The sequence below is a fragment of the Felis catus genome, chromosome A2 (genome assembly GCF_018350175.1).
Source record: "Felis catus isolate Fca126 chromosome A2, F.catus_Fca126_mat1.0, whole genome shotgun sequence".
Taxonomy (NCBI): domain Eukaryota; kingdom Metazoa; phylum Chordata; class Mammalia; order Carnivora; family Felidae; genus Felis; species Felis catus.
The window spans coordinates 53905123-53931721 of record NC_058369.1 but is presented as its reverse complement, the minus strand read 5'-3'; the positions used below and the strand labels follow the sequence as shown (position 1 = coordinate 53931721).

General features: G+C 48.5%; 1 protein-coding gene across 4 annotated transcripts; it reads left to right on the top strand.

The window, feature by feature from the left end:
* The first annotated feature begins 1617 nt into the window (after nt 1-1617).
* Nucleotides 1618-25308, top strand: EFCAB12 (EF-hand calcium binding domain 12). 4 transcript variants are annotated; one of them, XM_045051976.1, is made up of 12 exons: nt 1647-1805; nt 1971-2189; nt 2985-3093; nt 7247-7695; nt 10825-11007; nt 13026-13182; nt 14761-14835; nt 15817-16010; nt 17562-17775; nt 22030-22189; nt 23823-23879; nt 24779-25308. In XM_045051976.1, the coding sequence occupies exons 3-12, from the start codon at nt 3006-3008 to the stop codon at nt 25035-25037; spliced, it is 1836 nt and encodes a 611-aa protein (XP_044907911.1). In that variant the 5' UTR covers nt 1647-1805; nt 1971-2189; nt 2985-3005; the 3' UTR covers nt 25038-25308. The 4 variants fall into 4 exon arrangements, with proteins under 4 accessions (XP_044907912.1, XP_023105805.2, XP_044907911.1 ...); XM_023250036.2 differs by lacking the exon at nt 14761-14835; XM_045051977.1 differs by lacking the exons at nt 1971-2189; nt 2985-3093 and having other exon boundaries at nt 1618-1805.
* Nucleotides 25309-26599: the final 1291 nt, after the last annotated feature.

Genomic DNA, 26599 nt, shown 5'->3' with positions numbered 1-26599 from the left:
GTAGCATTTACTAAGTGCAAAGCTCTGTGCTGGAGGACAGATGAAAAAAGATGAAAAGGTTCTGTAGAGCCTTTTCTGTAGGTGCCTGGCTGGCTCAGTAGAGCATGTGATTATTGATCATGGGGTTGTGAGTTTGAGCCCCATGTTGGGTGTAGAGATTACTTAAAATCTGGGGGCACCTGGGTGGCTCAGTCAGTTAAGTGTCCCACTTCAGCTCAGGTCATGACCTCACGGTTTGTGGGTTTGGGCCCCGCATCAGGCTCTGTGCTGATAGCTCAGAGCCTGAAGCCTGCTTCGGGTTCTGTGTCTCCCTCTCTCTCCCCCTCTCTCTCCTCCCTGCTCCCACTGTCTCTGTCTCTCTCAAAATAAATAAACTTAAAAAATAAATAAATAGGGGCACCTGGGTGGCTCAGTCGGTTGAGCATCCGACTTCTGCTCAGGTCATGATCTTGCGGTCTGTGAGTTCGAGCCCAGTGTTGGGCTCTGTGCTGACAGCTCAGAGCCTGGAGCCTGTTTCAGATTCTGTGTCTCCCTCTCTCTCTGCCCCTCCTCCGCTCATGCTCTGTCTCTCTTTCTCTGTCAAAAATAAATAAACATTAAAAAAAATTTGAAATAAATAAATGCTACATTAACGTGACTCATAGGGATGGTCTGAATGACAACCTCAGGTTGAGAGGGTCACAGAGATAATGCAATTCAGTGAAGGTGGTACTTTATGCAGAATAAGCACTCAAGTGTTTTTTTTTAACTTCTTTCATTGAGACAATTCACATAATCTAAAATTCATCACTTAATTATGTTTAAATATACAATTAAATGATTTTCCGTATACTGACAATGTTCTGCAACCATCAGCACTAATTCTTAAGACATTTGCAACGCATTAAGAAGAAACTCCATGCCTGTCAATAGTCAAACCCAAAGCCACACACCTCACCTCCAGCCTCTGGCAATTATCAGTCTGCTTTCTGTGTCTATAGATTTGCCTATTGTGGGCATTTCTTATAAATAAAATAATATGTGACCTTTTGTGTCTGGCTGCTTTCACTTAACGTAATGTTTTGAAGGTTCATCTGTGTTGTAGCATGCATCAGTGCTTATTAACTCTTTCTTGTGACTAATATTCCATTGTGTGGATAGAGCATGTTTTGTTTATCCATTTATCAGTTGATGGACATTTTAACTTTAATATTCCTGGTATCAGGTTCTCTATTTCCAAACCGTGGCATCCTGTCATTAGGGAGCAATGCATATGAAAAACACAGGCCTCTTTTTGGCCAAGATTCTCTTGGGTTCCTACAATCCCTCCGGAGGAGGCAGGGCCTGTTCCTTGGATGAAAATGAAATATGTGGAGACCGGCTGAAGATCGTACAATTTTCAGGAAAACCTGTGATTCCTCCAGATTCAGGGGCCACTGGGCCATACTAAGAATCCTGTCTTTCTCCAAGCCAGGAATTCTGCCCCGCTGCGACTGCCTCCCAGGACCCACAAAAGGAACACGACTCTCAGGCAGTCGGGAGTGGGAGGGTGCTCCTCCGTACCCGCCTCCATCCCACAGACGGCAGGAGCGTGGCAATGCTCAGCCAATCAGCGCAGGGCGTCTGTAGTCCTGGCAACAGTTGCTTCTAATCTCGGGGGCGCATTGAGTGTTTCTTGCAGAGTTTGGAATTACTGTTTTTTGGTACCCTGACACGCCAGCAAAAACAAACACAGACACACACACGCTCTTCAACACCCGCTCCCGACGCTGCGACCATGGACGATTCGTACGAAACGTCTGAGGCTCTGTACCTGTCGCTGCTCGGTAAGTTCCCGGGAAGCAGCGCCGCCTCCAGGAAGCCTTCAGCCCCGTGCAGACGCGTGCAAGTGGGGTGAGGGCAAGCACGGGAGGCGAATATCTCATTGTGCCGTACTCTCTCTGGGTGAGGGGTTGCCAGGGAGTCGGGGGCGAGTCGTGCACATTTCTCAGATTTCCATTCCCAGGCTGGAGGAGTGGGCCAAGTTGCCTTGGTCTGAAATCAGGGGTCCAACCCGTGTGCCTGGGAAAGGCATCCACGGCCCTCTGTCTCGCCCGCCGCGCCCCATTTCTCCGCCGGATATTAATGTGCTGGGTACTGGAGAAGAAGCATGGAGAAAACCAGCAGTGTTTGGTGACAGCCTGCTGCGGGAAAACCCTGCAACTTCACAGGTGAAGGATAGGCAGATAAACGCATAATTACAGAAGAAGGGGTGGATGCCAGGTCTGGGGGTGACACCCAGAAGTAAGAGGTCTGCTAAGTGTAGTGGACAGGTAAGAACAATTCTAAGGTTCTGGAAGAGCTCTTTACACTTCGGCTTAAATTAAGGATATAAAGAGTTCTCCATGCCAAAAAGGGGAGGAAAGGCATTCCAGGCCAATGGAAGCACATGCAGAGAAGCTCAGAGATACGGTATCTTCAGGAAACTGCTAGTAGTTTGAGCATTGCCAGGGATGAGAGGTGAGAGAGGTCAGAAGGGACAAGATCATGAAAGATCTTGGGAGGTAGGAGATGGAGAAGCTACTGGAAATGGCAGTATTGGGATTGGGATTATCAGCAAATGCAGAATGAATTGGCAGACTTGAAGGCTGAAGCCAGAATAATGAGCTCTTGGGCTGCCTGAAATGTGCAGACCAAAGGTACTGAGAGGTGAGGGAGAGTGGCCAGGCTAGAGGGGACTAGGGGGATTTGAGGGCTGACTGAACAGGGAACAAGAAAGGGACAATCAAAGATGATGCTCAGGTTGGTAACTAGGGTGACCTAGAGATGGAGGTGCCTTTCACAGGGACTGGGAACCTACCAGGAGGAACAGGTTGAGTGAGAACAGGACATGGAGGCCAGTGCAGTCTTAGTTGGTTGAGACTGAGATCCTTGTAGGCCATCCAAGTGGAAATACTTTAGGAGCAACTGTATGTAGAAAGTTGGAGCTAATTTCAAGTCATAAATATTGGTATGGGTGTCCTCAGCATATAGAAGACCACAGAAACATGAGAGTAGAGGAGATTGTTTGGAAAAAAGAGGAGGAGGAGAAGAAGAAGAAGAAAAGGGAGAAGGAAGGAGAAGGAGAAAGCCCAGGTATGAACCTAGAAGGTACCAATTTTAAGGGATGGGCGGGAAAAGAGGGCCCAAGTAGCAAGTGGCCAGAGAGGTAGGATGGAATTGAGGGAGAGATTTGAATCAGAGCCAAAATAAACAGTATTTCAAGAGAGTTGAATTGTCTCCAGATACTTGGCGAGCTGTCCCAGGAAAGAGGGAAGGAATGTGTTTTCTGGAGCATCAGTGGGGAAGACTAGGACTAAAGGGTAGAACTTCCAGGGAAACAAAATCTGGGTTAATATAAGGAAGTCTTTTCTAAGAATCAGAATCAGGCATCCACGATGTGAGGAAAGAACACCCTGTCAACCAGAGGCATATCCAAGCAGAGGCAAAATCTGCCAGGGGCATTTCAGGAAGAGATCCCTGACCTGGGAAGGCAATGGAGCTAGTTGGCCTCTGGAAGCTGTCCTCACAATCCCTTGGGAACATTTTCACACAGTCTCTACCCACCTCACTTTTCTATAAATGGACACAGAACCCCAAAGATCACTACAATGGAAGCTCCGTGGTATAGTGGGCATGTGACCTTCAATAGGGGAGTCAGGGTGACTTTGAGGGGAGTGACACTTGGGCTGAGAACCATATGGTGAAAAGGACTCAGCCAACAGCAATCTTGGGGAATCCCATGCCCTTCATAGGGCATGGCAAATTCCAAAACCAAGTCAGGACAGACCTAGGAGGGTTGAACAAGGAGAAAGCAGGTTCATGCAGCTGGAGTGAAGTGAGCAGAGGGAGGGGGCAGGGAGAGATCAGGGAGGAGCGGGGAGCAGGGTGCCAGTGAGGGCAGTGGTGGGGGCCATTGTAGGAGGGGCTTGTTTATTCTAAGGGCACTGAGAAGCCATTGCAATGAAGCCATTGAAGGGCTTGGCGGCGAGTGACCCTTCTAGCTAAGGGAAGATCATGGATTTGGGGTCTCGGGTGGGCGGAAGTGACAGTGGCAAGGCCAGGGAGGAGCATGTTTTGAGTGTGTTCCCAGGTCAGCACGGTAAAGTTTAAACCCCTTAACCTGGCATTTAAGATGACTCCAGCTTTATTTCCCATTAGCCTCCTCCTTCATGCACAATGTACTTTCAACTTGTGGAACTATTTAGTAACCCCCAAATCCTCAAACTCCACCCCTGACCTTTCCCCACGCTGACCCCTCCACTCTGACTCATTCTTGAAGGCACACGTCAATGCCTCTTCCTTCATGATGACCACCCGACTCTCTCCATCAGCACTTCTCCCCCGACTGAGGGCATACCACTCTGGTTGCCCCACCTTGTTCCATGCCAGGGCTCTGCGGTTGGGTTTCCAGCCTCGTTTGGATCTACTGGATGATTCTCAGTAAATGCTGGTTGGATAAATGGCTACATTCTCAGTTGTACCCAGCATCTTGTTCTCAAAGAAATGACACATGGCTTGTTGAGAAGTGCTCACTTCCGTCCACTTTGATGTATTATTTCCTGGCACATTATTTTCTGACCATGAAGGAAAAACACAGGCATTGTAAGGAGGCTTAACAAATGGACTGAATGGTCACTTTGTGCCAGGCTGGGCACCAGGGATACATGGGAACTAAGACACAGTCCTTGCCATTGGAAAACTCACAGGCTATTGGGAAAGAAAGACCCAGAAAGCATCTTCATCCAGAAAAAACATGGTAAATGCTATGATGGGGTTGAGCACAGGGGCTATGGGAAACCAGGGGGGATATGAGGGAGGGGGTGGGAGGGCTTCAGGGGATGGTGATGCCTGACCTAAGTCTCCAAGAGCATTCCAGAGAGAGGAAACAGCACGGGGGCAGGATGAGGTGACCAAGGAACCATAGTCAGCTCAGTTTGGGTACAAATACAGGGTGAGGTCAGAAAGAATAAGAGAAGGAGCCCACTAGGCTGGCAGAGGTGGGTGTGTCAGGTGAGGCCAGGTTAAGGAGACTGAATTTTATTTAGGAGGCAACAAAAGGGTTTTAAAGCAGAGGGGGTGTGGGTTTTAGAAGGGGAATGATGGTGACAATACTTTTAATAATAATGCTATATCCCTTCTGAATTTTAGAACACTCACATATCTGTTATTCATTTGATCTTCATAACAGCTTCAGGAGGTACTTAGAACAGAGTTTATCATTTTAGAAATAAAAGAACTGAGACTCAGTGGGATTAGGTGGCAGCCTGTGGTCTTATCAATTAATGGCTAAGAACCAAGCTCTGGGGCTAGGCAAACCAGAATTCGTATCCCAGCTCTGCTACTAAACCACCGTGCAACCTTGGGCCTCTCTGGGCCTTAGTGCCCTTCTCTGTAAAGTGGTATAATCATAGAGCTGATCTCTATGATGTCAAATAGTCTGTCCACTTGACATCCACTCATTCGCCAAATAATTACTGAGCTCCCACTGTATGTTGGCACATGGAGGTGCTGGGGCTCCAGCAGGCAACCAGAGAGAGGAGGTCCAGGTCCATAGTCTATTGAAAAAATAAACACCAACCAAGTAATTATACCAGAGATTTCAAACACAAATGTCTGCCTAAAGCAGGCACTTAATAAATGAACTGAGCTGCATGTAAGACAATGCAGAATGGGGGCACATGAGTGGCTCAGCTGATTGAGTGTCCAACTTCAGCTCAGGTCATGGTCTCCTGGTTCGCGAGTTCAAGCCCCTCTTTGGGCTCTGTGCTGACAGCTCAGAGCTTGGAGCCTGCTTCAGATTCTCTGTCTCCCTCTCCCTCTCTGCCCCTCCTTGCTCTCTTTCTCTCTCTCAAAAATAAAAATTAAAAAAAAAAAAGACCATAGAGAATAATTTGGGACTACAGCAAGCTGGAGAGGGCATGCCCTAGCCTAAAGTAACTCAAGGTGGAAAATTTTGACCAATGCGTCAAATGAAACAGGACCCCAAGCCTCATTCACCACGAGGGTCACCATTTGCAGCCCCCAACTTAAAACCCTGTGATAAGTTTTAAGGGGATGGAGGAGGGAGGGAGCATTCCGGCAGATAGAACAACACATGCAAAACCTTTAGGCGGGATGTGCTTGGACCATTCAGGGATCATTCAAGGTCAAGGCGTGTGGGACCTGTAAAGAAGGATAGGCAAGGGATGAGGTAGGAAAGGTTGGCAGAGGAGGGATGTTATGTTGAGGGCCGTGGAAAGTGATAGGAGGGTTTCAAAATAGGCGAGGAGCAAGTCCATTAAAAAATAACAGTGCACTTTACCATGAACAAAGCAGCTCTAAGATGGGCTGGTTCTAACCATCTCCACCACTCAGTAAAGTAGGTACCATCTTTACCCCCGTTTTATACATGAAAGACTGAGACGGAGAGCCTAAGTGACTTACCCAAGTACATGCAGCCACTAAGCAGCAGAGCCAGGACACGGCTGAAGCATTCCAGCTTCAAAGCCTCTGCTCGGATGATGAGACCAGATCAGGATGCCATTTTTCTAAAAGATCATTCTGGGGGCACCTGAGTGGCTCAGTCGGTCAAGTGTCGGGCCCTTAATTTCGGCTCGGTTCTGCGTCAGGCTCTGTGGTGACAGTGCGGAGCCTGCTTGGGTCTCTCTCTCTGCCCCTCCCCCCACTCCCCCTCTCTCTTTCAAAATAAATAAATAGGGGCGCCTGGGTGGCGCAGTCAGTTAAGCGTCCGACTTCAGCCAGGTCACGATCTTGCGGTCTGTGAGTTCGAGCCCCGCGTCAGGCTCTGGGCTGATGGCTCGGAGCCTGGAGCCTATTTCTGATTCTGTGTCTCCCTCTCTCTGCCCCTCCCCCGTTCATGCTCTGTCTCTCTCTGTCCCAAAAAAATAAATAAAAAACGTTGAAAAAAAATAAAAAAAAAAAACTTTAAATAAATAAATACATACATATATATATATATATATATAAATTCTGATTGTCGATAAGGAGCATTGGGGTGAGGGTGGGGTGGAGTGGAGGAAGAGTAAAATCTGAGAAGGTTAAACAAGAGAAAACATACAAAGACCTTAGCATAATGCCTGCCATCAAGAATGCGCAATCATATTAGGTGTGATTATCTTCATCATTATAGCAAAGCAATGATAACGCCAGGCCTGGGAACCCAGCCTGGTGCTGTAGCATTTTTCCTTCCTGACTCCGTTAGTCTTCTTCCTGAAAGAAGCTCACCTCTTAACCCTCTTTCCCCAAGGGCTCTGCCAGTCTGAGACCTCAAGTGATGATGAAAATGCCAGCAAGGGCCCCACCTTCGATCCTGAACTGGTCATCGCCCACTGCTTCAAGCAGTTCAAGCAGGAGGACTTCCACCTGCCTCAGAGCCGCCGGCGGGTCATCATCTTGCCTCAAAAAGAGGATCCGATGCCCATTAATCTCATGGCCCAACCCCAGACTCCCCCACAGGCGATCTCCAGCTTCCAAGCCCTGGGAGCTGGGGACATCCAAGGCCAGCCAGACGACGTGAGGACCTGGCTGAGCCGGAGGCTGAAGCTTCGCCAGGACCTGGAGTCATTTGGCAGTGTAGAGAGGTGGCTTCAGAACAAGCCCAGCCTCACACCTTCAGAGGCCAAGGTCTTGCACATGATCCAGAAGGAGCAGGAGGACCAGTTGTTAGACCACCTGACTACTATCAGAGGCACCAAGGTGAGTAGCCCCATTTGCTTATGAAGATGCTGAAGGTGTTAGGGGCATGCTGTCCTTTCATTCCCTCAGATTAGTCAGGATAGGGGTCATTCACCTCATTTCCAAAGGGAGCAAAGAGAAGCCCCCAAAAGGAGGTGTATGGGGTATTTATTGCTGCATAACGAATGCCCCCAAACATTAAAGCAACAAATGTTGATTACCCCCACTGTTTCTGAGAGTCAGGCGTCTGGGAAGAGATTAGCTGGTGGCCCTCATCTCAAATTGTTGGCTTGCGCCATAGACAACTCAAGGCTTGACTGAGGCAAGAAGATCCGCTTCCAAGCTAGCTTGCTCACGTGGCTGCTGGCAGGGTGCCTCAGTTCCTGGCCACAGGGATCTCTCCATAGGGTTGCTTGAGTGTCCTTATCACATAGTAGCCAGCATCTCCCAGAGCTAATGGTCCAAGAGACAGAGCAAAGAGGAGGCTACAATGCCTTTTATGACCTCATCTCAGGCAACCTGAGTTTCAGGAGAACCACATTATCATTTTCACCATATTCTATTTGTCAGAAGCAAGTCACTAAGTACTGTCCACACTCGAAGGGAGAGGAATCAGGCTCCGTCCCAGAAGGGAGGAGTTAAAGAATTTGTGACTATATCTTAAAACCACCCTAGGAGGGATAACTCCTGGAATGCCATCTATGGGGCATTTTAAAAATATGCATTCCTCATTCATTTGTTCACTGACACGTGTTTGTTGAGGGCCTATATGTGCCAAGCAGGTGCTCGTGGTGGTACCGTGAGGGTCACAGTTGTGAGGCTGGAAGAAAAAGGAGGACTCCCTTTTATAAATACAGAAATAGAAGCTCAACGAGGCCGATAAATTGTCCAGCCCCATAGAGGTAGTTGGTGGCAGTCAGTACCAAAGCCCTTGTCCCCCAGTGCTTACCTCTCTGTGACATTTTCTGGTAATGGAAACACTTGAAATTTCTCCCAGTTCAGGTGAAGTTGGGATAAGAGGTCAGATAACGTGGGTTTAAACCAGCGCTGCTATTTCCTAGCTGTATGATCCGGTCCTCAGTTTCCCAATCTATTCAATGGGGATAACCATTGTACTGACTTCCTAGGGTTGCTGTGACTTCTAAATGGAGTAGGTGCCTAGGACAGTGACAGCCATATAGTGAGCACTGAATATTACGTTTGCCATCACAAAAAATTTTTAATATTTACTTATTTCTGAGAGAGAGAGAGAGAGAGAGAGAGAGAGAGAGAGAGAGAGAGAGAGAGAAAGAGTCCCGAGGCACAGAGAGAGGGAGACACAGAATCCGAAGCAGGCTCCAGGCTCTGAGCTGTCAGCACAGAGCTCAACACGGGGCTCGAACTCACGGACCGTGAGATCATGACCTGAGCTGAAGTCGGATGTTTAACCGACTGAAACACCCAGGCACTCCTATGTTTGCCATTTTTACTACTACTTTAGTCTCACTGGTGCCAGACTCAGTCCTTGGTGTAATCAGAGTCCAAACCGAAATTTCCTAGGCCTATCACACCCTTTCCAGACAGCAGTACAGTGTCTATGAATAAACACTGAGCCTGGCGGGGGGGTGGGGGGGCACCTGGGTGGCTTAGTTGGTTAAGCATCCAACTTTGGCTCAGGTCCGTGGGTGCAAGCCCTGCGTCGGGCTCTGTGCTGGCAGATTGGAGCCTGGAGCCTGCTTCACATTCTCCGTCTCCCTCTCTCTCTGCTCCTCCTCCACTCGTGCTCTGTCTCTCTCTGTCTCTCAAAAATAAATTTAAAAAACATTAAAAAAAAAAAACAACCAAAACACTGGGCCTGGATTAGAAACCTAGCTCTATTGCTTATAGGCTGTGTGACCCTGGGCAAGTCATTTCACTTTTCTCAGCCTGTTTCCTCGTTTGTAAAAACAGAAAGTAGTATCTAATACCTATTTTACAGCATCATTTATTCATTCATCAAACAATTACTGCCTATCTGCCTAGGGCTGGGGGGCTTGTCCAGTAGATGAATAGGAGGTAGAGGTATGTAGCTTCAAAAGACATTGTCTTGCTTTCAAAATGTTCACATGTTAATGGGGGAGGCAGACACATCAGATTGGTGACTACAGTTGGCCATTAATAGAGCTGGATCCTAAACACAGAGGAGCTACAAAGTAGGGAACAGAAAGGCCCTTTGTAAACTGTCAGGTGCTGCGCCAAGGTAAGGGAGTATTATCCTGAAATATTCCCGATGACCTGGAAGTAAAGGAAGAGTAGGAGTCGGACAGGTAGAGAGAGAAGGAAAAGTTTTGGGCAGGAGGCCGAGCAGGAGCAAAGGCTGGGAGATGGGTGGATTAGAGAGCCTCATCTGGTTCCAGGCAGGGGCATATGTTTTGGTGCACTGATTGCCTGGTGTGATTTTAATCCTGACGTGTTTGACAGGAGAGATGTGGGTAAGAATGAAATGTTAGTTCTCATCATGTCCAGCCCAGTTGTTTCTGATGGAAAAATGGAGGCCCAGAGATGCAAAGTATCCCTGGCAAAACGCCTTTGCCCTGAATCTAATGCTCCTTAAAAAAAAAAAAAAAAAAATTAGGGGCGCCTGGGTGGCGCAGTCGGTTAAGCGTCCGACTTCAGCCAGGTCACGATCTCGCGGTCTGTGAGTTCGAGCCCCGCGTCGGGCTCTGGGCTGATGGCTCGGAGCCTGGAGCCTGTTTCCGATTCTGTGTCTCCCTCTCTCTCTGCCCCTCCCCCGTTCATGCTCTGTCTCTCTCTGTCCCAAAAATAAATAAAAAAAAAAAAAACATTAAAAAAAATAAAAAAAAATTATTTTTGAGAGAGAGAGCATGCAACCCCCCAGAGAACAAGGGGGACAGAGGACCTGTCTGACAGCGGAGATGCTCGATCCGGGGCTTGACCTCATGAACTGGAGATCACAACCTGAGCCGAAGTCGGATGCTCAACAACCTGAGCCACCCTGGCACCCCTGAATCCAATGCTCCTTGCACTCCATCTTGCTGTCTGTTGAGAGCTGCTCAGCCCCCCCCCCCCCCCACCCTCTGGGAATCATGTTCTGTCTAACTCTGGGAATCACATTCCAATGGCCTGTCTCCCCTGAATTCTCTCCTCTGCTCCCTCTCTTACCTCTTACAGAAGAGCCCCCGGCCCTCCCGCCGACTGGTGCCCCAGCTCCGGTTGCCCAAGCCCTCTGCCTTATCAGCCTTGTACTCCTACCTGCACAGCCGCAAGATCAAGATCCTGGAGATATTTAGCAAAGTGGACGGGGGCGAGCACCAGAAGATCTCTAGGGAGGAGTTCGTTGTGGCTCTGAAGGCGGTAAGTGCCTCCCATGCTCCCTCCAGGCTGGCCTGAGTGAGGAAGCCGCGCATGCATCCTGTCCCCACTGCTGCCTCCACCCAGGTCCTGGACCAACTGAAAAGTGGATCAAACCATCAGCCTTGTTACTTGTTAAGCCAGATTGGAAAACGTGACATAACTTGTGGCCACATCAGACCCCTAAAACCACTCCTGCGTGAGTCTGATCTTGAAAACCCCTACCTGAGTGGAAAGTCTGCAGAGCCGACCCCATAACCAGTCAGTACCTGGGGAATCACTGTCTTGCCCATCAGACTCCAGAACTGGGCACAGAGATTGCTGGGCCTTCTGTCTTGCCTCTAGAACCCTCTAGACCTTCTCCAACTGTCATTGGCATATAATCCCATAGAGATCTTGTTAAAATGCAGCTTCTACTCAGTACCTCTGTGCAGGGCCCAAGTTGATGCATTGTAACAAGCTCCCAGTGATGTCTATGGTACTGGTCCACAGGCCACACTTTCACTGACTATCCAAAAATTTTTAATTAATTATAAATGAATAAAATTTTAAAATCCATTTCCTCGGTCACACCAGCTACATTTCGAGTGCTTAGTGTTCACGTGTGGTGAGCAGTTCCTCTATCGGCCTGCACAGATATAGAACATTTCCATCATTGCAGAAAGTTCTGTTGATCTAGCAGAGGTCAGCTAACTATGGCCCAGAAGTCAGATCCAGCCTGCCTCTGTTTTTGTGAATAAACTTTTATCGGAACACAGCTACGCTCATTTATATGTATTGTCATGGCTGCTTTCATGCTATGATGGCAGATTTCAGCAGTTATGACAGATCATATTGTTCATGGATCCTAAAATATTTACTATCTGACCCTTTATAGGAAAAGTTTGCTGACCTCTGGTCTGGATAAATTAACCCTTAATATGCTTTGAATACAAGATACCTCTTGGAAATACTTTAGGAAGCTGCCTGCTAGGTCTTTATGATTTTAAATCATCACCAGTTTTCACACTGTTGTTTCACGACATGTAGTTACCTAAACAACGTTTCAAAACATTAAATATATATATTATGTATACAGGGTGTGTATATATATACATATATATGTACATGTATACGTATATACGTATATGTATATACGTATATATATAGGGTTTTTTGGGGTTTTTTTGGGGGGGGGGGGACAGAGAGAGACAGAGCATGAACGGGCGAGGGGCAGAGAGAGAGAGAGAGACACAGAATCGGAAACAGGCTCCAGGCTCTGAGCCATCAGCCCAGAGCCCGACGCGGGGCTCGAACTCACGGACCGTGAGATCGTGACCTGGCTGAAGTCGGGCGCTTAACCAACTGCGCCACCCAGGCGCCCCGGGTTTTTAATCATCATAACCAAAAAGAGAAAACAGAAAGTCCTCTAGAACCAGGAGAGTTCTGACCCTCTTTAAGGAAAGCCCAGTGAACACTGACTACAGTCTAAAGAAGCTGAGGAAGAAAATTATATTTCCTTAAACACTTTCCTTCTTGAATATTCAGTATTGCTGGCAAGCATTATACTCCTATAAAGTTGCTTACCATCCCTGAAAGAGTAATGTGTATTGTACTTCTGATCTTATTTTTCTTCAGTTAAGGAAAGCTGATGTGTTTCTCGTGGGCAAGGACGGTAGGCATGAAATCCTTTTTCCAATCCAGTGTGGGAAAGTTATCGTTGAGATTGGTATGGAGTGGGGTGGCAGCCCAGAAGGAAGGAGTAGCAGACTCTGCAAAGACAGTGGCATATCTAGACTAGGTTTTGAAAGAGGGATAGTTCTTCAGATAGAAGGAGGAAGCGCCTGAGTAAAGGCAGAGGGTGAGAAAGTGCAGGGTGTGTTCAGGGCCTCACAAGAGGCTCTGAGCTCCTGCCGAGGTGGGAGTGGCTGTGGATGAAACTAGATAGGGGAAGTAGGGCCAGGCTGGTAAAGCTTTGACCATACAGGTAGGATGTTTGGATTGGAGCCTGCCCACCTTGGTGGCTTCTCTTCTCTCCTTAGGTTGGAGTCCCTCTGAAAAACCAGGAGGTGGAAGATGTTGTGATCTATCTCAGCTCTCTGGGAAAGGACAACAGCATCACCAAAGATATCCTAGTCAATACCTACAAGCAGTGGTGTCTGGCTCATCAGAAAAGCACCCTGGCAACTGCAAGGGAGCGTATGTATCCAGTCCCACCCCCATGCCTCCGCTTCCCCATCTTGGGAGCAAGCATGGTGGAGGCAGCCTTGGTTTACTTCCTGAGTGTGTTCTCCAGCTTTGGGTTACCATGGGTGGGCCAAGACTCTGGAATCCCCAAGCCCAGTGATCAACTAAGGAGCAAGGTATTCTCTTGAATGCCTAGCTACCATGTCCATCAAAGATGAATGAGACGCAGCCCTTGTCCTTAAAGGAGGATTCTCAAAAGGTGGTTTCAGCCCACCAAGGCTTACCCAATAGACTGAGATCTTGTATGTGGGTCCAAAGCCTTCTTGCTATTAATCTATATTTTACTGATAAAAAGTTAACTAAAAGTCAGAAACCAGAATTAGCACATGTTTAGAGTTTACTGGAAAGCCTACTTTGATATTCTACGATCAGGGATATTAGCAGGGCTGCTATGAACAGTTGTATGAGCTGTGCAACAGCTCAAGTTACATTTGCCAAGCCATGTGCTTGTGGAACCACATCTGTCCAGACATAGCATGGAGGCAAATTAGAAATGGACTAGCCATAGTGCTGGCTATGAATTTACAACACAAGGGTGCATCATGGTTCTTTGTAGCTTAGTGGCATTGTGGTGTAAAAAAAAAAAAATTAAAATTGAACAACTCCAGATAAAATTAAAGCCCTCCTTTAAACCTCCATCCACCATTCCAGAGCCCTCCCCAAATGTAACCAAATATAATAACAATATAGCATATCCCCAAATATAACCCCACAGTGCAGTGCGTAAATTTCCAACCTCTAGTCTCATCAAGCCACTGGGCAGAGGCCCCGTCACCCCCAGGCAGTGTCTCTGCCTCTCTCAGAGTCCCAGGGAAACTGAGCATCCCCCACCCCCCACCCCAGTCACCTCCTGCACACATCACTACCTACAGTCATAATCTCTGGCAACTTTTATGTCCAGCTCGTGTTCAGAGCTGCCTCAAGTTGGGCCTGCTCTCCCATCCATGATCTTTTTGCCTTTTCATTATCAATTACCAAAGCTCACCATTATCCACGTAGTTGGCCGTGAGCTGTTTAGTGAATGACCACAGTGTGCCGTGATGCATATTTGAGGCAAAGGTATTTGGGGCCTATTATTTCCCAATAAATAGACTTGAAGCCAGGAGCAAGTATTTGCTTGCCTGGTGCCATCTCAGTGTCATCACCCTTTTCTCTGGAGAACATTCCAGGGTAAATGGACTTGGATATCTTTTGCTTTGCCTAAAGGGGCAGCAGCATCAAGAGTCAACGAGACTCTTGGGTGGCAGGCTCACGAGAGAAGGCAGTGGCACTCGGGCTGGGTAGCCTTACCCACAGCAGGTAGCTCAGTTTATCCTTCAAGTCCCTGGAGGTCAAAGCTACAATTCACGCTCTACAGGAGGATGCTATAAAGCTCAGAGAGGCTAAGCCACCAGTCTGCAGTCTCAAAACTAGAAGGTGACTGAGCCATGACTTCATTTCAGCCCAGAACAGGGCAGGCCTGAACCAGGGCAGGGGCAACGGGATGCTTTCATTCACTCGGTTCTTTGTTGAACATCTCCTACGTGCCAGGCATACTTCCAGAAACTGGGAACTGGGAACACAGGAGTGAAGAAGCCAAGGCCTCTGCCTTCAATGAGCTTCCAGGTAAAGGGTTAAGCAAGATGATGTCTAGTAGGGATTAATGCCTTGAAGACAATAGGACAGAGTGAGGGGGTGGTGGTCACAGAAGGCCTCTCTGCAAAGCAGCTATGGGAGCTGACACCCGAGTGACAGATGAGGAGCCCATTCTGGCGAAGGGCACCCTAGACAGAGGGATCTGCAGAGGCAAAGGCCCCGACTTGGGCAAGTTTTCAGGGGACAGAAAGAAGTTAGGGTGAGGGGCGCTTGGGTGGCTCAGTCATTTAAGCCTCAGACTTCGGCTCAGGTGTGAGTTGGTTGGTGAGTTGGAACCCCCGCATCGGATGAGCTTGGGCTCCCCACTCTCATTCTCCCTTTCTCTCTGTACCTTGTGGGTTTCTCTCTATCTGCTCCTTGCTCACTCACTCTCTCTCTGTCAAAAATTAGTAGGTAATTAAGTAAATAAGTAAATAAGTAAATAAATAAATAAATAAATAAATAAGAAATACACCTGTAGTCAAAAAAAAGTTAAAAAAGGAAGAAAAAAGTTAGGGTGGCTCTGGGGAGTCGGGGAGGGGTGAGCAGGAGGAGATGGATCACGTGGAGGCTGAGCTGAGACGAGAGTCTGCAGAGCCTTGCAGACCAGGAGGAGGATTCTGGGCTTTCTTGTAAGTGCTGAGGGAAGCCAGTAGAGAGTGTTAGGCAGGGGAATGAAGTGATTATATTTTTCAAAGGTCCTATTTAGTGTTTGGTGGAGACAGGATGCTAGAGTATGAGAATGCCAACCGCAAGGTTGGGGCAGTGGTGCAGGTGAGGCACGAGGTGGCCTTGCCCTGGGCAGGCCATAGTGCAGACGGAGAGAAGGGATACCTTCAAGGTCCGTCTCAGGTGGCCTGATGAGCCACGTGGGAAGTGAGCAGAGGGATGGCCGGCACCTGCTTGATCACATGAGTTAACCGCTTGATGGATTCCTTAGCTGAGCCCCTCTCAGGCTCTCCTTCCTTTCAGATTATACACCTGCCAAGATCAGAGTTTCCCCATCGCGTCTGTCCAAGAAGCAGGTGAATTTAGCCCCACAACCGTGCAAGATGGACCTGCTGACCGTGCCCGTGGTTGACACCCAGATGGAGGCGCGGCCCCTGACTCTGGAGGAGATGGAGGACATTGGCAAGCGGTACCGCGAGAGGAGGCGGAAGCACAAGGTACCCCAGTCAATGGGAAGGGCGTGGCGCTTGGCTTCTAGGCAGGCTCAGGTTCAAGTCCGCTGCACCTTCTAGCTGGGGAACTCCTGGGAGCAGGCCCTCTTTTACCCCTATGTTCTCATAATAAAAACAACACCTACCTCACAAAGTTTCTCTGAAGATGTAATGAGATCATGTTTCCAAAAGTATATGGAGCTCCTCTCTTCCCATCCTTTGACTGTGACCTTGCATCCTGAGACCAGGGCTGAGGGCCGTGTCTTCATTGTGGCTGGAATCCAAATGCCTGGTACAGGGCCTGTCACTGAGCGGCCACTCCAGACACACATGACCAGTGAAGGCAGAACTGATTGTGGGAATTAATTCACCCAAAAATATTTATCAAGAGACCACAAAGTGCCAGATGCTATTTTAGGTGTTATAGAGAACAAAACAGCCCCTGCCTTCAGGAAGGCAAATAATATTAATATTATACTATATATAAATACATTAAAAATTTTTTTAATGTTTATTTTTGAGAGAGAGAGAGAGAGAGAGAGACAGACAGACAGACAGAGTACAAGCAGGGGAGGAGCAGAGAGAGAGGGAGATGCAGAATCTGAAGCAGGCTCCAGGCTCTGAGCTGTCAGCACAGAGCCTGATGTGGGGCTTGAATCCATGGGTCATGAGATCATGACCTGAGCCAAAGTCAGACACTTAACTGACTGAGCCACCCAGGCACCCCTAAGTACATATTATTATTATTATTATTATTATTATTATTATTATAAATATACTAGGCATTGTAAGTGCTATACCAACTAAGATCTGATTCAGCTGCATGATAAGAAAACCCAAAATATTTGAGCAGAGGTCAGCAAACTTTCCCTATAAAGAGCCAGATAACAAATGTGTTAGGCTTTCAGGGCTTTATCGTTTCTGTGGCAACTACTCGGTTCTGCCTTTGCAGCAAAGAGCAGCCACGGACAACATCTAAGCAAATGAGTGCCTCTGTGTTCCAAAAAAGTTTTCTTTATAAACACAGGTGCCGGGCCACATGTGGTCTGTGAGCTGTACTTTGCTGATTCTGATGTTAGAGGCCAAAAAACATATTTTGTTTCCTTGTAAATAAATAAATGAGAAGGCCAAAAGTGGCTCCACATTCCCCAGGCCTCTTCCACTTTGCTCTGCCATCCTTGACATGTGCCTTCCACCTCAAAGGCACAGATATCTGCACCCAATTTAAATTATTTTGCAGCCAAACACAGATGTGTTGTTTCAGTAGGGCATCTATGTTGTTCCCTACTGTATATGTTATACAGTGATGTATGCACAACCACACCCGGGGCTGTGCACACAGAACCGCGTGGCTTAACCACTCAAGTGCCCTTCAGGGGTAACCTTGACCATGTGTGATTTTTCTCCCAAGTCACTGACTTCAGAGCCTGAACTTTGGTCCCACTCTGCATGCTTTGCCATCTCCCCTCCTGGGGGAGAGGTCGATGAGGCTCCATATCTGCTTTCTGGTCGGGAAGAAGGTGGAGGGAAGTGGGTGCCAACCTCTTCTCCTTGCAGCTCAAGATCCCCTCCATCCAGTACACGGAGCGGTGCCGCCTGGTGCGCAGCGGGAATAAGCACTTTGATGAGCACTGCCTCCCATCCACCATCCATGGGGAGATGAAGGAGCTCATCAACAAGTCCCGCAGGGACAACTTTCTGGTCTACCTGCAGTGCTGCAAGCTCTGTGAGTCCTACGGCCTCCCACTGACAGAGGACATCCTCGTGAAAGGTAAGAGCTTTGGCGCCTGGCCCTTGGGAAGTTGCCGAGAGGGCTCAGAACCCAAGTGAACATGGCTCCGCCTGAGGTTTGTCCTTCCCCAGCAGACGTGCATCCAGCCAAGCCTCTGTGGCCTGTGGTGGGGATACTGAAGGAGCAGGGGCAGCCCAGCCTGTTTTGCTGTTACATTTGATTCTACATTCTAGAATCCTGGAGGTTCACAGGCTCCACAGGTCTAGGGGTCTGGGTTCCCCAACTGAGCCTGCTGAGCATTCTAGAGCAGGGAGCTCCAAGGACAGGAGTTCTGGGTGAGGGAGCCCTGAAGTTGAGCAGAAAGGAACAGTCCCAATTTCAAAGAGGGACATGTGATAGGGGCGATAACTGCTCTGCTGTAGCGGGCTTTTCTGCAACCACTTCCCCAGGCCAGCCCTGTTTCTTGGTTCTTCCACAACACAGAGGTAGGAATGCACCAGGGGACAAGTTCTTCTGACGCCTTGGCTCTCTGCTCAGACCACAGGACACAGCCCTGAGATTTCCACACTGGTCTCACCCTTTGTTTGAGGGAGAATTGTGTTTTCATATATCCAAGCAGATCTGAACCCTCCCCATCTCTGGATAGAGTGTGTATTTCTGAGAGATGGGGACAGGAGAGGGCCCCATAACCCCAACGACCACACAGCAATGCTGGTGTCCTAAATTCGTGAATTTATAACTTTAATGGGCAAGTTCCTCTTTGTGCTTTCAAAACACAAAAGGACAGAGGCTTTCCCACAGGAACGTCACAGGAAGGAACCATGGCCAAACTGGGAAATGTGGCTTTCAAAGAAAGGGGCACACAGACAATGGGGTGACTTACCTAAGAACAAGTTCACCGTCACAACTGACTATTTCTGTCTTTTTTCCAAGACAAGGGGAAAGAAGGGCAGAACGTATAGGGCCATGGGTCTTGTATTAATTTGCTTGGGCTGCCACAATAAAATACCACAGACCAGGTGGTTTAAACAACAGAAATTTATCTTCTCACACTTCTGGAGGCTACAAATCCAAGATCAAGGTGCCAGCAGGGCCAGGTTCTCCTCAGGCCTCTCCCCTGGGCTGGCAGATGGATGGCCACCCTCTCGCTGCCTCTCCATATGATTTTCCCTCCATGCACTCATGCCCCCTTGTGCCTCTCTTGTGTCCAAATTTCCTCTTACAAGGACACCAGCCAGATCAGATTTGAGCCTACCCGAACAGCCTTACTTTAGCTTAATTACCTCTTGAAAGGCCCTCTCTCCAAATACAAATTCTGAGGTTCTGGGGGTTAGGGCTTCAATATATGATTTGAGGGGTGGGGGACGCAATTCAGCCCATAACAGGTCTGTACAACAGCGTACGGCCAAATGCCTTCAGGAACACAGGCAAACCACCCTAAGTGATCATTGTCTCCTGTGCACGCGGCACCCTCTCATGTACACGGCCACTTGCTGCCCACCCGGTCTGGGAGGGCAGTGACAGGAAATCTCTTGCGGCTCGCAACACTGACTTTTCACCAAATCATCCTTCCTTCCATCTTTCTCAGCGAGCCGCATCTTCCCTGATTGTTTATATTCTCTCGTCTCTGCTCGTGCTGGAAATGCAGCTAGCTGTCTTCTGAAATGCAGGCAGGCTTGCCAGCACCCTGGACTGCCCTGTGGGTTAAGTCTTTCCTCTGGATGCGCCTCCTCTGTCCCCACCAGGGTGTTGAGCCACTAACTGATTCCCACCACCACTAGCTTTTGCTAGGTGCTGGGTCAGGGAACCTCACCTGCCAGTGGGATTTCACACTCACAGGCACAAAGCAGCATCCGTGGGTGGGCTTCCCTTTACTTCTTGATGGTTCTAGATGGAAAAAACTCGAGTCTGTCTCTGACCGCTCTCCTGGCCACTATCTATTGGCTGTCTCTTTGACAGAGGCCAGCTCAGCTATGAGTAAAGAAACTCAACCATTGGGACTTCTGGGTCTGTGCTCTAGACTAGAGCTTGGTAGGCTCAGAATCCAGGCCTCAAGCTCAAGGGCCATGTTCTAAAACATCAAGGCCTTTCCCCTCTCCCCAGTGCACATAGCTTTATCATTTTTCCTCCCCCTGATTTCACAGATAATACTTGCTCACTTACATTTTTTTTGAAAACATAAAAATAATGATCCCCCCAGCTGGGGGCACCTGGGTGGCTCAGTCCCTTAAGTGTCGCCTTCAGCTCAGGTTATGACCTCATGGTTCTTTTCTCTCTCTCTCTTTTTTTTTTTTAAAAGCATTTTTTAAAAATGTTTATTTATTTTTGAGAGAGAGAAAGAGCACTAGCAGGGGAGGGGCAGAGAGAGACAGGGGGACAGAAGATCTGAAGTGGGCTCTGCTCTGATAGCAGAAAGCCTGATGTGGGACCTGAAATCACAAACCATGAGATCATGACCTGAGCCAAAGTCAGATGCTCAACCGACTAAGCCACTTAGGTGCCCTATGATCTCATGGTTGTGTTCAAGAGTCTGGCTCCATGCTGACAGCTCTGAGTCCGCTTTGGATTCTCTCTCTCTCTCTCTCTCTCTCTCTGTCTTTGCCCATCCCCTGCTCACTCACTCTCAAAAATAAATATTAAAAAAAAATTCCCCCAGCTTGAGTTGGCACCATTAATATTTTAGGGATTGTCCTTTCATAGATCTCTTTTTCTTTTCCATTTACACAAAATTATTTATGTAAGTTATTTTTAAAGATATATATACATATATCGTTAATGTAGTTTTTAAAAATTCTGTATATTGGCACCTGGGTGGGTCAGTTAAGTGTCCGACTTCAGCTCAGGTCAACATCCCACGGCTCATGAGTTCGAGCCCCATATCCAGCCCGCTTCAGATCCTTCCACTTCTCCTTCTGCCCCTCCCCAGCTCATTCTCTCTCTTTCAAAATAAATAAACAAGCTAAAAAAAAATCCTGTATATCTTTTAAAAATGTTGATGCGGGGCATGCTGGTGGGTTAAGTGTCTGACTTTGGCTCAGGTCATGACCTCACAGTTTGTGAGTTCGAGCCCTGTGTCGGGCTCTGTGCTGACAAGCTCAGAGCCTGGAGCCTGCTTCGGATTCTGTCTCTCTCTCTCTCTCTCTCTCTCTCTCTCTCTCTCTCTCTCCCCCTGCCCCTCCCCCACTCACGCTCTGTCTCAGTCTCTCTCAAAATTAAATAAACATTAAAAAGAATTTTTTTTTGAAATGTTGATGCTGCATCTTCCCCTTCCCTCTCCCCTCTTATCTGCACAGTCCCTGCCCTCCCCTCTCCTCCTCCCCCACCCCAGATAACCAGCATTAATAACCTGGACTGTAACCTTCCATTACTTTTTCTAGAACGTGAGCTAGTCATGCGTTATCATCGTAGGACAAGTACTGCTCCGTGGCTGCAGGAAGACAGAGCCCCTGGCCAGTGTTTTTTATGCTCCGACTTCTTAGAGCAGTCTCCTGAGGATATCTATGGGACTAATTCTAAGCAAGGAGAAAACCTCCATCAACTAGGTCTAGTTAACCTGGTGAAGCCTTGGGTGAACCTCCCCTCCTTCTTGTGGCCTCGTGACCAGCACGACCCGTGCAGAGTGGGGTAGGGCACCGCACACTCCATCCTAACTGCACCCAGGCTTTGGGGCCAGGGCTGACCTGGTTACAAACCAGCTCCCACAGCTCTAGTCCAGACACCAGTGCTGTACCAACCCCACTTCCTAACACTGCACTAGGGTTATGTGCCCTGTCGCCCCTGGGGGAAGCTGGGGGAAGAGTCTAAGGGACCCTCTGCACTTCGCAACTTGCTGTGAATCTACAATCATTTAGACATAAAAAGCTTAATGGGGCACCTGGGTGACTCAGTCAGTTAAGCATCTGACTCTTGATTTTGGCTCAGGTCATGATCTCGCGCTTTGTAGTTCGAGCCCCACGTCAGGCTGTGCACGGACCATGCTGACTGTGCAGAGACTGCTGGGGATTCTCTCTCTCTGCCCCTCCCCCATCTCTCTCTCTCTCTCTCTCTCTCTCTCTCTCTCTCTTTCAAAATAAATAAATAAACTTTTTAAAAAATCAAAAAAAAAGTATAAAAAAGTTTAAAGTGTATATCTAAGAAAAAACATTTGCAAACAAAAATGTGGACATATATATATATATATATATATATATATATATATATATATATATATATAAAATCCTCCCCTCTGCCCCAAAGGCTGAGGGCAGGGAGGGGTGTTGGACTGAGAGGCCACGTTTCTCTTGCTGCTTACAGCCCTGCTGTACCCAGGGGACAAGATCATTTTCCAGAAGGACCAGGTACGCCCAATCCGGCAGCCGGGAGGCTACTACTCAGATATGAAGATCTTCAGTCCAAATCTGGCTCTGCTCAAGTTCCAGGGCTTCAGCGATGTTGTGGCTAAGAAGACTGACAAGCTGAGTATCAGACCCCCTCTCTCCCCCTTGCCATTTGCATACCAGCATACTTGAGGTGACATGTTGTGCCAATGCCTGTGGCCAAGCGTGCCCAGCATGTCCAACCCAGCTGGTCCCCAGGGACTGGCCAATTTCCAGTGTCTGAGGGCGTTAGCCTCCTTGCCTCACTCCCAACCACATCCTACGTGATCTCAGCCTCTCTACAAAAGCTTAAAAAGAGGGCCTTCTTAGGGAAATAGGCCCCTTCTCAAATCATGGGTTGGCTGGTCAGGGGCCCTACAGAGGACAGAGGTGGCCGTCCCTTCTTTGTCCTGCCTTCTCTGGCAAGAGGTGGGCTTGCATTAGGAGGAGAAAGGAACTCTGCAATGGGGCCTGTCTCTGGCCCTCAGACCAACCTCCTTCTTTGGGAGGAAGTGACCCATGGGCAGGCTGTGAGCCAGCATCCGTGGGTGACTGCATATTAGAGAGCAAGCAGCATCCCTGCATCCCTGAGGAGGGACGGGGCTAATGTGGGATGAGGAGGGGCCAGCTGACCACAAGGGGGGAGGGGACCGGGAACTGCCCACATTCTAGATCACTGCCAGCTGCCCACTGCGGTGGTATGGCCAGAACAGCTGGGATGAGATACAGCAGAGCCAAGTGGAAATCCCACAGGCTGCAGGTTAAACGGACAAGATACTTCACTGTTTGAGCCTCAGCTTTTCGTCTGTTAAATGAGCATAACAGCCCCTCCCACACACAATGAGGATCAGATGAGAAATGCATATAAACTTCCTAGCATGGTGTTTGGCAGATAGTCAGCCCTTGGAAGCAGTGATAGTTGTTGTTTTACCTGTCCCATCAGGACAATCTCGACTGAAGGCATGGGCCTGGGCCTACAGAGGGGCCTGTCCACAACCCTGGGGAGGCAGAGCTGAGCACGAGTCAGAAGGCTGGTGGCCTGGAGAGCCCTTTCTGATTACTTAGTGACTGCCAGCCCCTGGGTGGCTGACATCCATTTCTGCACCGGGAACCTAGGGAGTGGGTGGGAGCCTGAGAAAGGGACTCTTGTCCCTGTTTAGGTAGGCCACAGCCATAGGGATAGGTCCCTAAGGACCCTAAGGGCAGGTCCCTTAGGGAGGTCCCTAAGGGCAGGGATGGACATTTGTTTTATCTTGCTACTTGGACTGTGCTGTCAAAGATTCTGAGGCCAGATGCAGGCCTGCTGGGAAAGAGTGCCATCTGTGATTAATGAGTGATGTCTGCCAGGCCCAAGATTTGGAGAGTCAGTTTTCACCACCCTTGTTCCAAAAGCTGGCTTTGGTTCTGGCAGGGAAAGTGAGAGTCAGGGGCCCCCAAACAATGCAGATCATTGCGCATCTCTCAGCTACCCTGGGAGGCTCTGCTCTGGGAAATAAAAAACATGAGGCTCTGAAAAGGGAAGTGACCTGCCCAGAGCCACACAGCCAGCCAGGTTGGGAGCCCAGGCCTGGCTGACCAAGCCCACCCCAGACAGAAGAAATGCTCCTTTTGGAGCTCTGGTTTGGACTCACTAGACAGGTCCACCCCCATGTCCTCTGACCTACTACCTGAGGCCCCATTAACATGGATTCCCCCCATCCTGACAAGATACCTTTCTGTCTTCTCTACTAGGAAGACACCAAAGAAAATCAAGAAGATACACTTTAAGGAGTTTGAGGAGTTCACCAGGTCTGTAGCATCAGCCAACTCTGTAAGCGGGTCAGGGGAGGGAGGACCAGCCTCACGGTGGAGGAGGTGCCTGGGACTCTGCATGTTGCACGGCGCACAGTATCTAGGGTTCAATGCCCGGGAACTGAGAGGCAGTGAAACTACTTAGAGTGCCAGGCAGACACCACTGTGGGTGTGTTCCCATGTTTTAACTCATTTAAATCCTCTCAGGAACCCTATAAAGTTACTCTTAGCATGCCCACTTTGCAGAAGGGGAAACTGAGGTACAGAAAAGTTAATTATCTTGCTCAAAGTCACACATCTATCAAGGGGCGGAGCAGGGATTTGGACCCAGCAACGCTAGCTCCAGAGGCTATACACTGAACATCACATTAAAATGCCTCGAGAGAACTGACGGTGTACACTTAAGAATTTGGGTTTTGGGGGCGCCTGGGTGGCTCAGCTGGTGAAGTATCCCACTTTGGCTCATGTCACGATCTCACGTTTGTGAGTTTGAGCCCTGCTTCGGGTGAGCTCGAGCCCGGCTCCAGGCTCTGCACTCTCTCTCTCTCCCTCCCTGCCCCCTACTCACTCGCGCGCGCTCTCTCTCTCTCAAAAATTAATTAATTAATTAATTAAAAAAAAAAGAATTTGGGGTTTCAAGGCAGCAAATTGGGAGTCAAGCCCACATCCTACCACTTGCTCGCTGTGTGGCTTTGGGGGAAATAACGTATCCTCTCTAGGTGTTCACGTCCTCCTTGGTAGGGCAGACAGCATAACAGGACCTACCACATGGAAGCGAAGTGCTTGGCACAGTGCCACACCTCCACTCTGGTCACACAGTTGCTTAGCTCTGCTCAGCAGAAGCCCCAGCCCTGGCGGGTCTGCCACGACAAACTTCCTATCTTCTCATTTTCCAGGAAGCTGCAGGCGAAGAGGTCCAGGGGTTCACTGCGAACTCACCCCAATTTCTTCTGGCCGGGTCACCTCCTGGACAAGCTGCAGCTCTATCTGCCCACTGTGGCCATGGACAGGAGCCTGGCACTCTTCAGTTGTGTCCAACCCCAGCCCCATGCCTACTCAGCCACCTACCACCCCAACCACTGGTGGCCTATTGGGAACATGAACTACATGACCTGTGCCTATTACGATGCCTCCAAGGTCTACTACATCGACTAGAGTGGCCGAGGTGTTGTCCGACCCAGCCATCCTGGGGCTGTGGCCAGTGCAGCTAGCAGCCCAGAGCCACAGACACAGCGGGAAGTGTAAAGAGCCAGATAAAAGAAATCATTTCAGTGCGATGGCCTGGAGCCAGCTCTCTCTTGAGCAAAAATGTCCAGTGTCTCAGAGGGCAGGTGTATCTAGGGAAAGATAAGCAGTTTCTGAGTATTTCCCTGTCTTGACCTCTGCTCTTTTGAAATAAACCAGATTGGAGTTTTTTTTCATGTCACTTGTGATCCAGTTGATGTGATTTCTTGCTCAGGAGCTGGGGCCAGAGGAGTGTTTGAAAAGCTGGGGTTCTGAGCCCAGGGCACTACTGCAGGTATGCTTGCCTGGCACCTGCAGCATCTTGTCCTGGGATCTCAGTGCTCATGGGAAAGCAGCAGGCAGTGCGGGTACCCTGTGCCCTTCTCTGTGGAAACGGTCACAGCCGGTCTCTCGTCCCCCAAAGACTGAGCCTTTTTGGTTACTGCTTCCAAATCTCTTGCATCTTTCACTGTTAGAGGCATGCTCTCTGTTTCCTGAGCCTTCTGCTTGATTAACCCACCTGACCCCATCAAGACCTTCTCCCTTCATAACACACATAATGTGGGCTGCTGTTAGCACAATGCTTTCATTCTCTGCATCCCATCTGACTTCCCAGAGCTGGCTGGCTAAGCAGGATTCATGAGGTGTGGTGTAGTTCACAGGCACAATAGGGTTCCAGTCTCAACCTTATCACTTGTGAGCTGTGCGACCTTAGACAAGACATTTCACATTTCGCTCCTCTGGGTCTCTTCAAACTCCTACCCTTCACAGTCAAAATCTCAGGAAGGAGTTGTCAACACTCTTCCCTTCTCACTTCTCATCCTGTCAACAACACAATCCAGTGTAGCTTCTGTCCCCATCTGGCCCCTGGAACTACTATCAAGATCAGCGATGACATCTGTATTGTGTTCAAATTGTGGAATCAATGCACAATTTTTTCGTCCTGAAATTTGATTTTTTTTTTTTTTTACAATAATCTTAAATACAAAATCTAAGCAAAACAAAACCATCAACAACTATTTAAAACTAGGCAGGTTAGCTGAATGATTAGAAGTGTGGATTTTGAAGTCAAATCCCCAAACGTCGCTTTCTACATAGGCAAAATGGGGAAAAAATAGAACTACCTTGCAGAATTGTGGGAAGGATCGTGAAACCCATGGAATGATAGCTGTTAGGGTATCGTTCCTATCTTACTCTATAAATTCACGTAAGGGAAGTATTAGGAAGACTGTTTTGTTCCCTCCTGGCCACCAAGAGGCGCACTTAATAGCAGAAGAAACGCGGGCGGAAATAGTCTAAAAACTGGATTGTTCTCCGGGAGAACGGCTTCAATTTCTGGCGGAAGTGGATGCCCCCACCAGGTCTTAAAAGCTCAGAAAGAATTCCAAATAGTCTACGTAGTCCTACGGCAGGTATGAAAAATTCCCAGCAGTACTTCTAGATATTAATATATATTAAAACACATGTATTCCTTGACTTTTTTTCAGTATTTC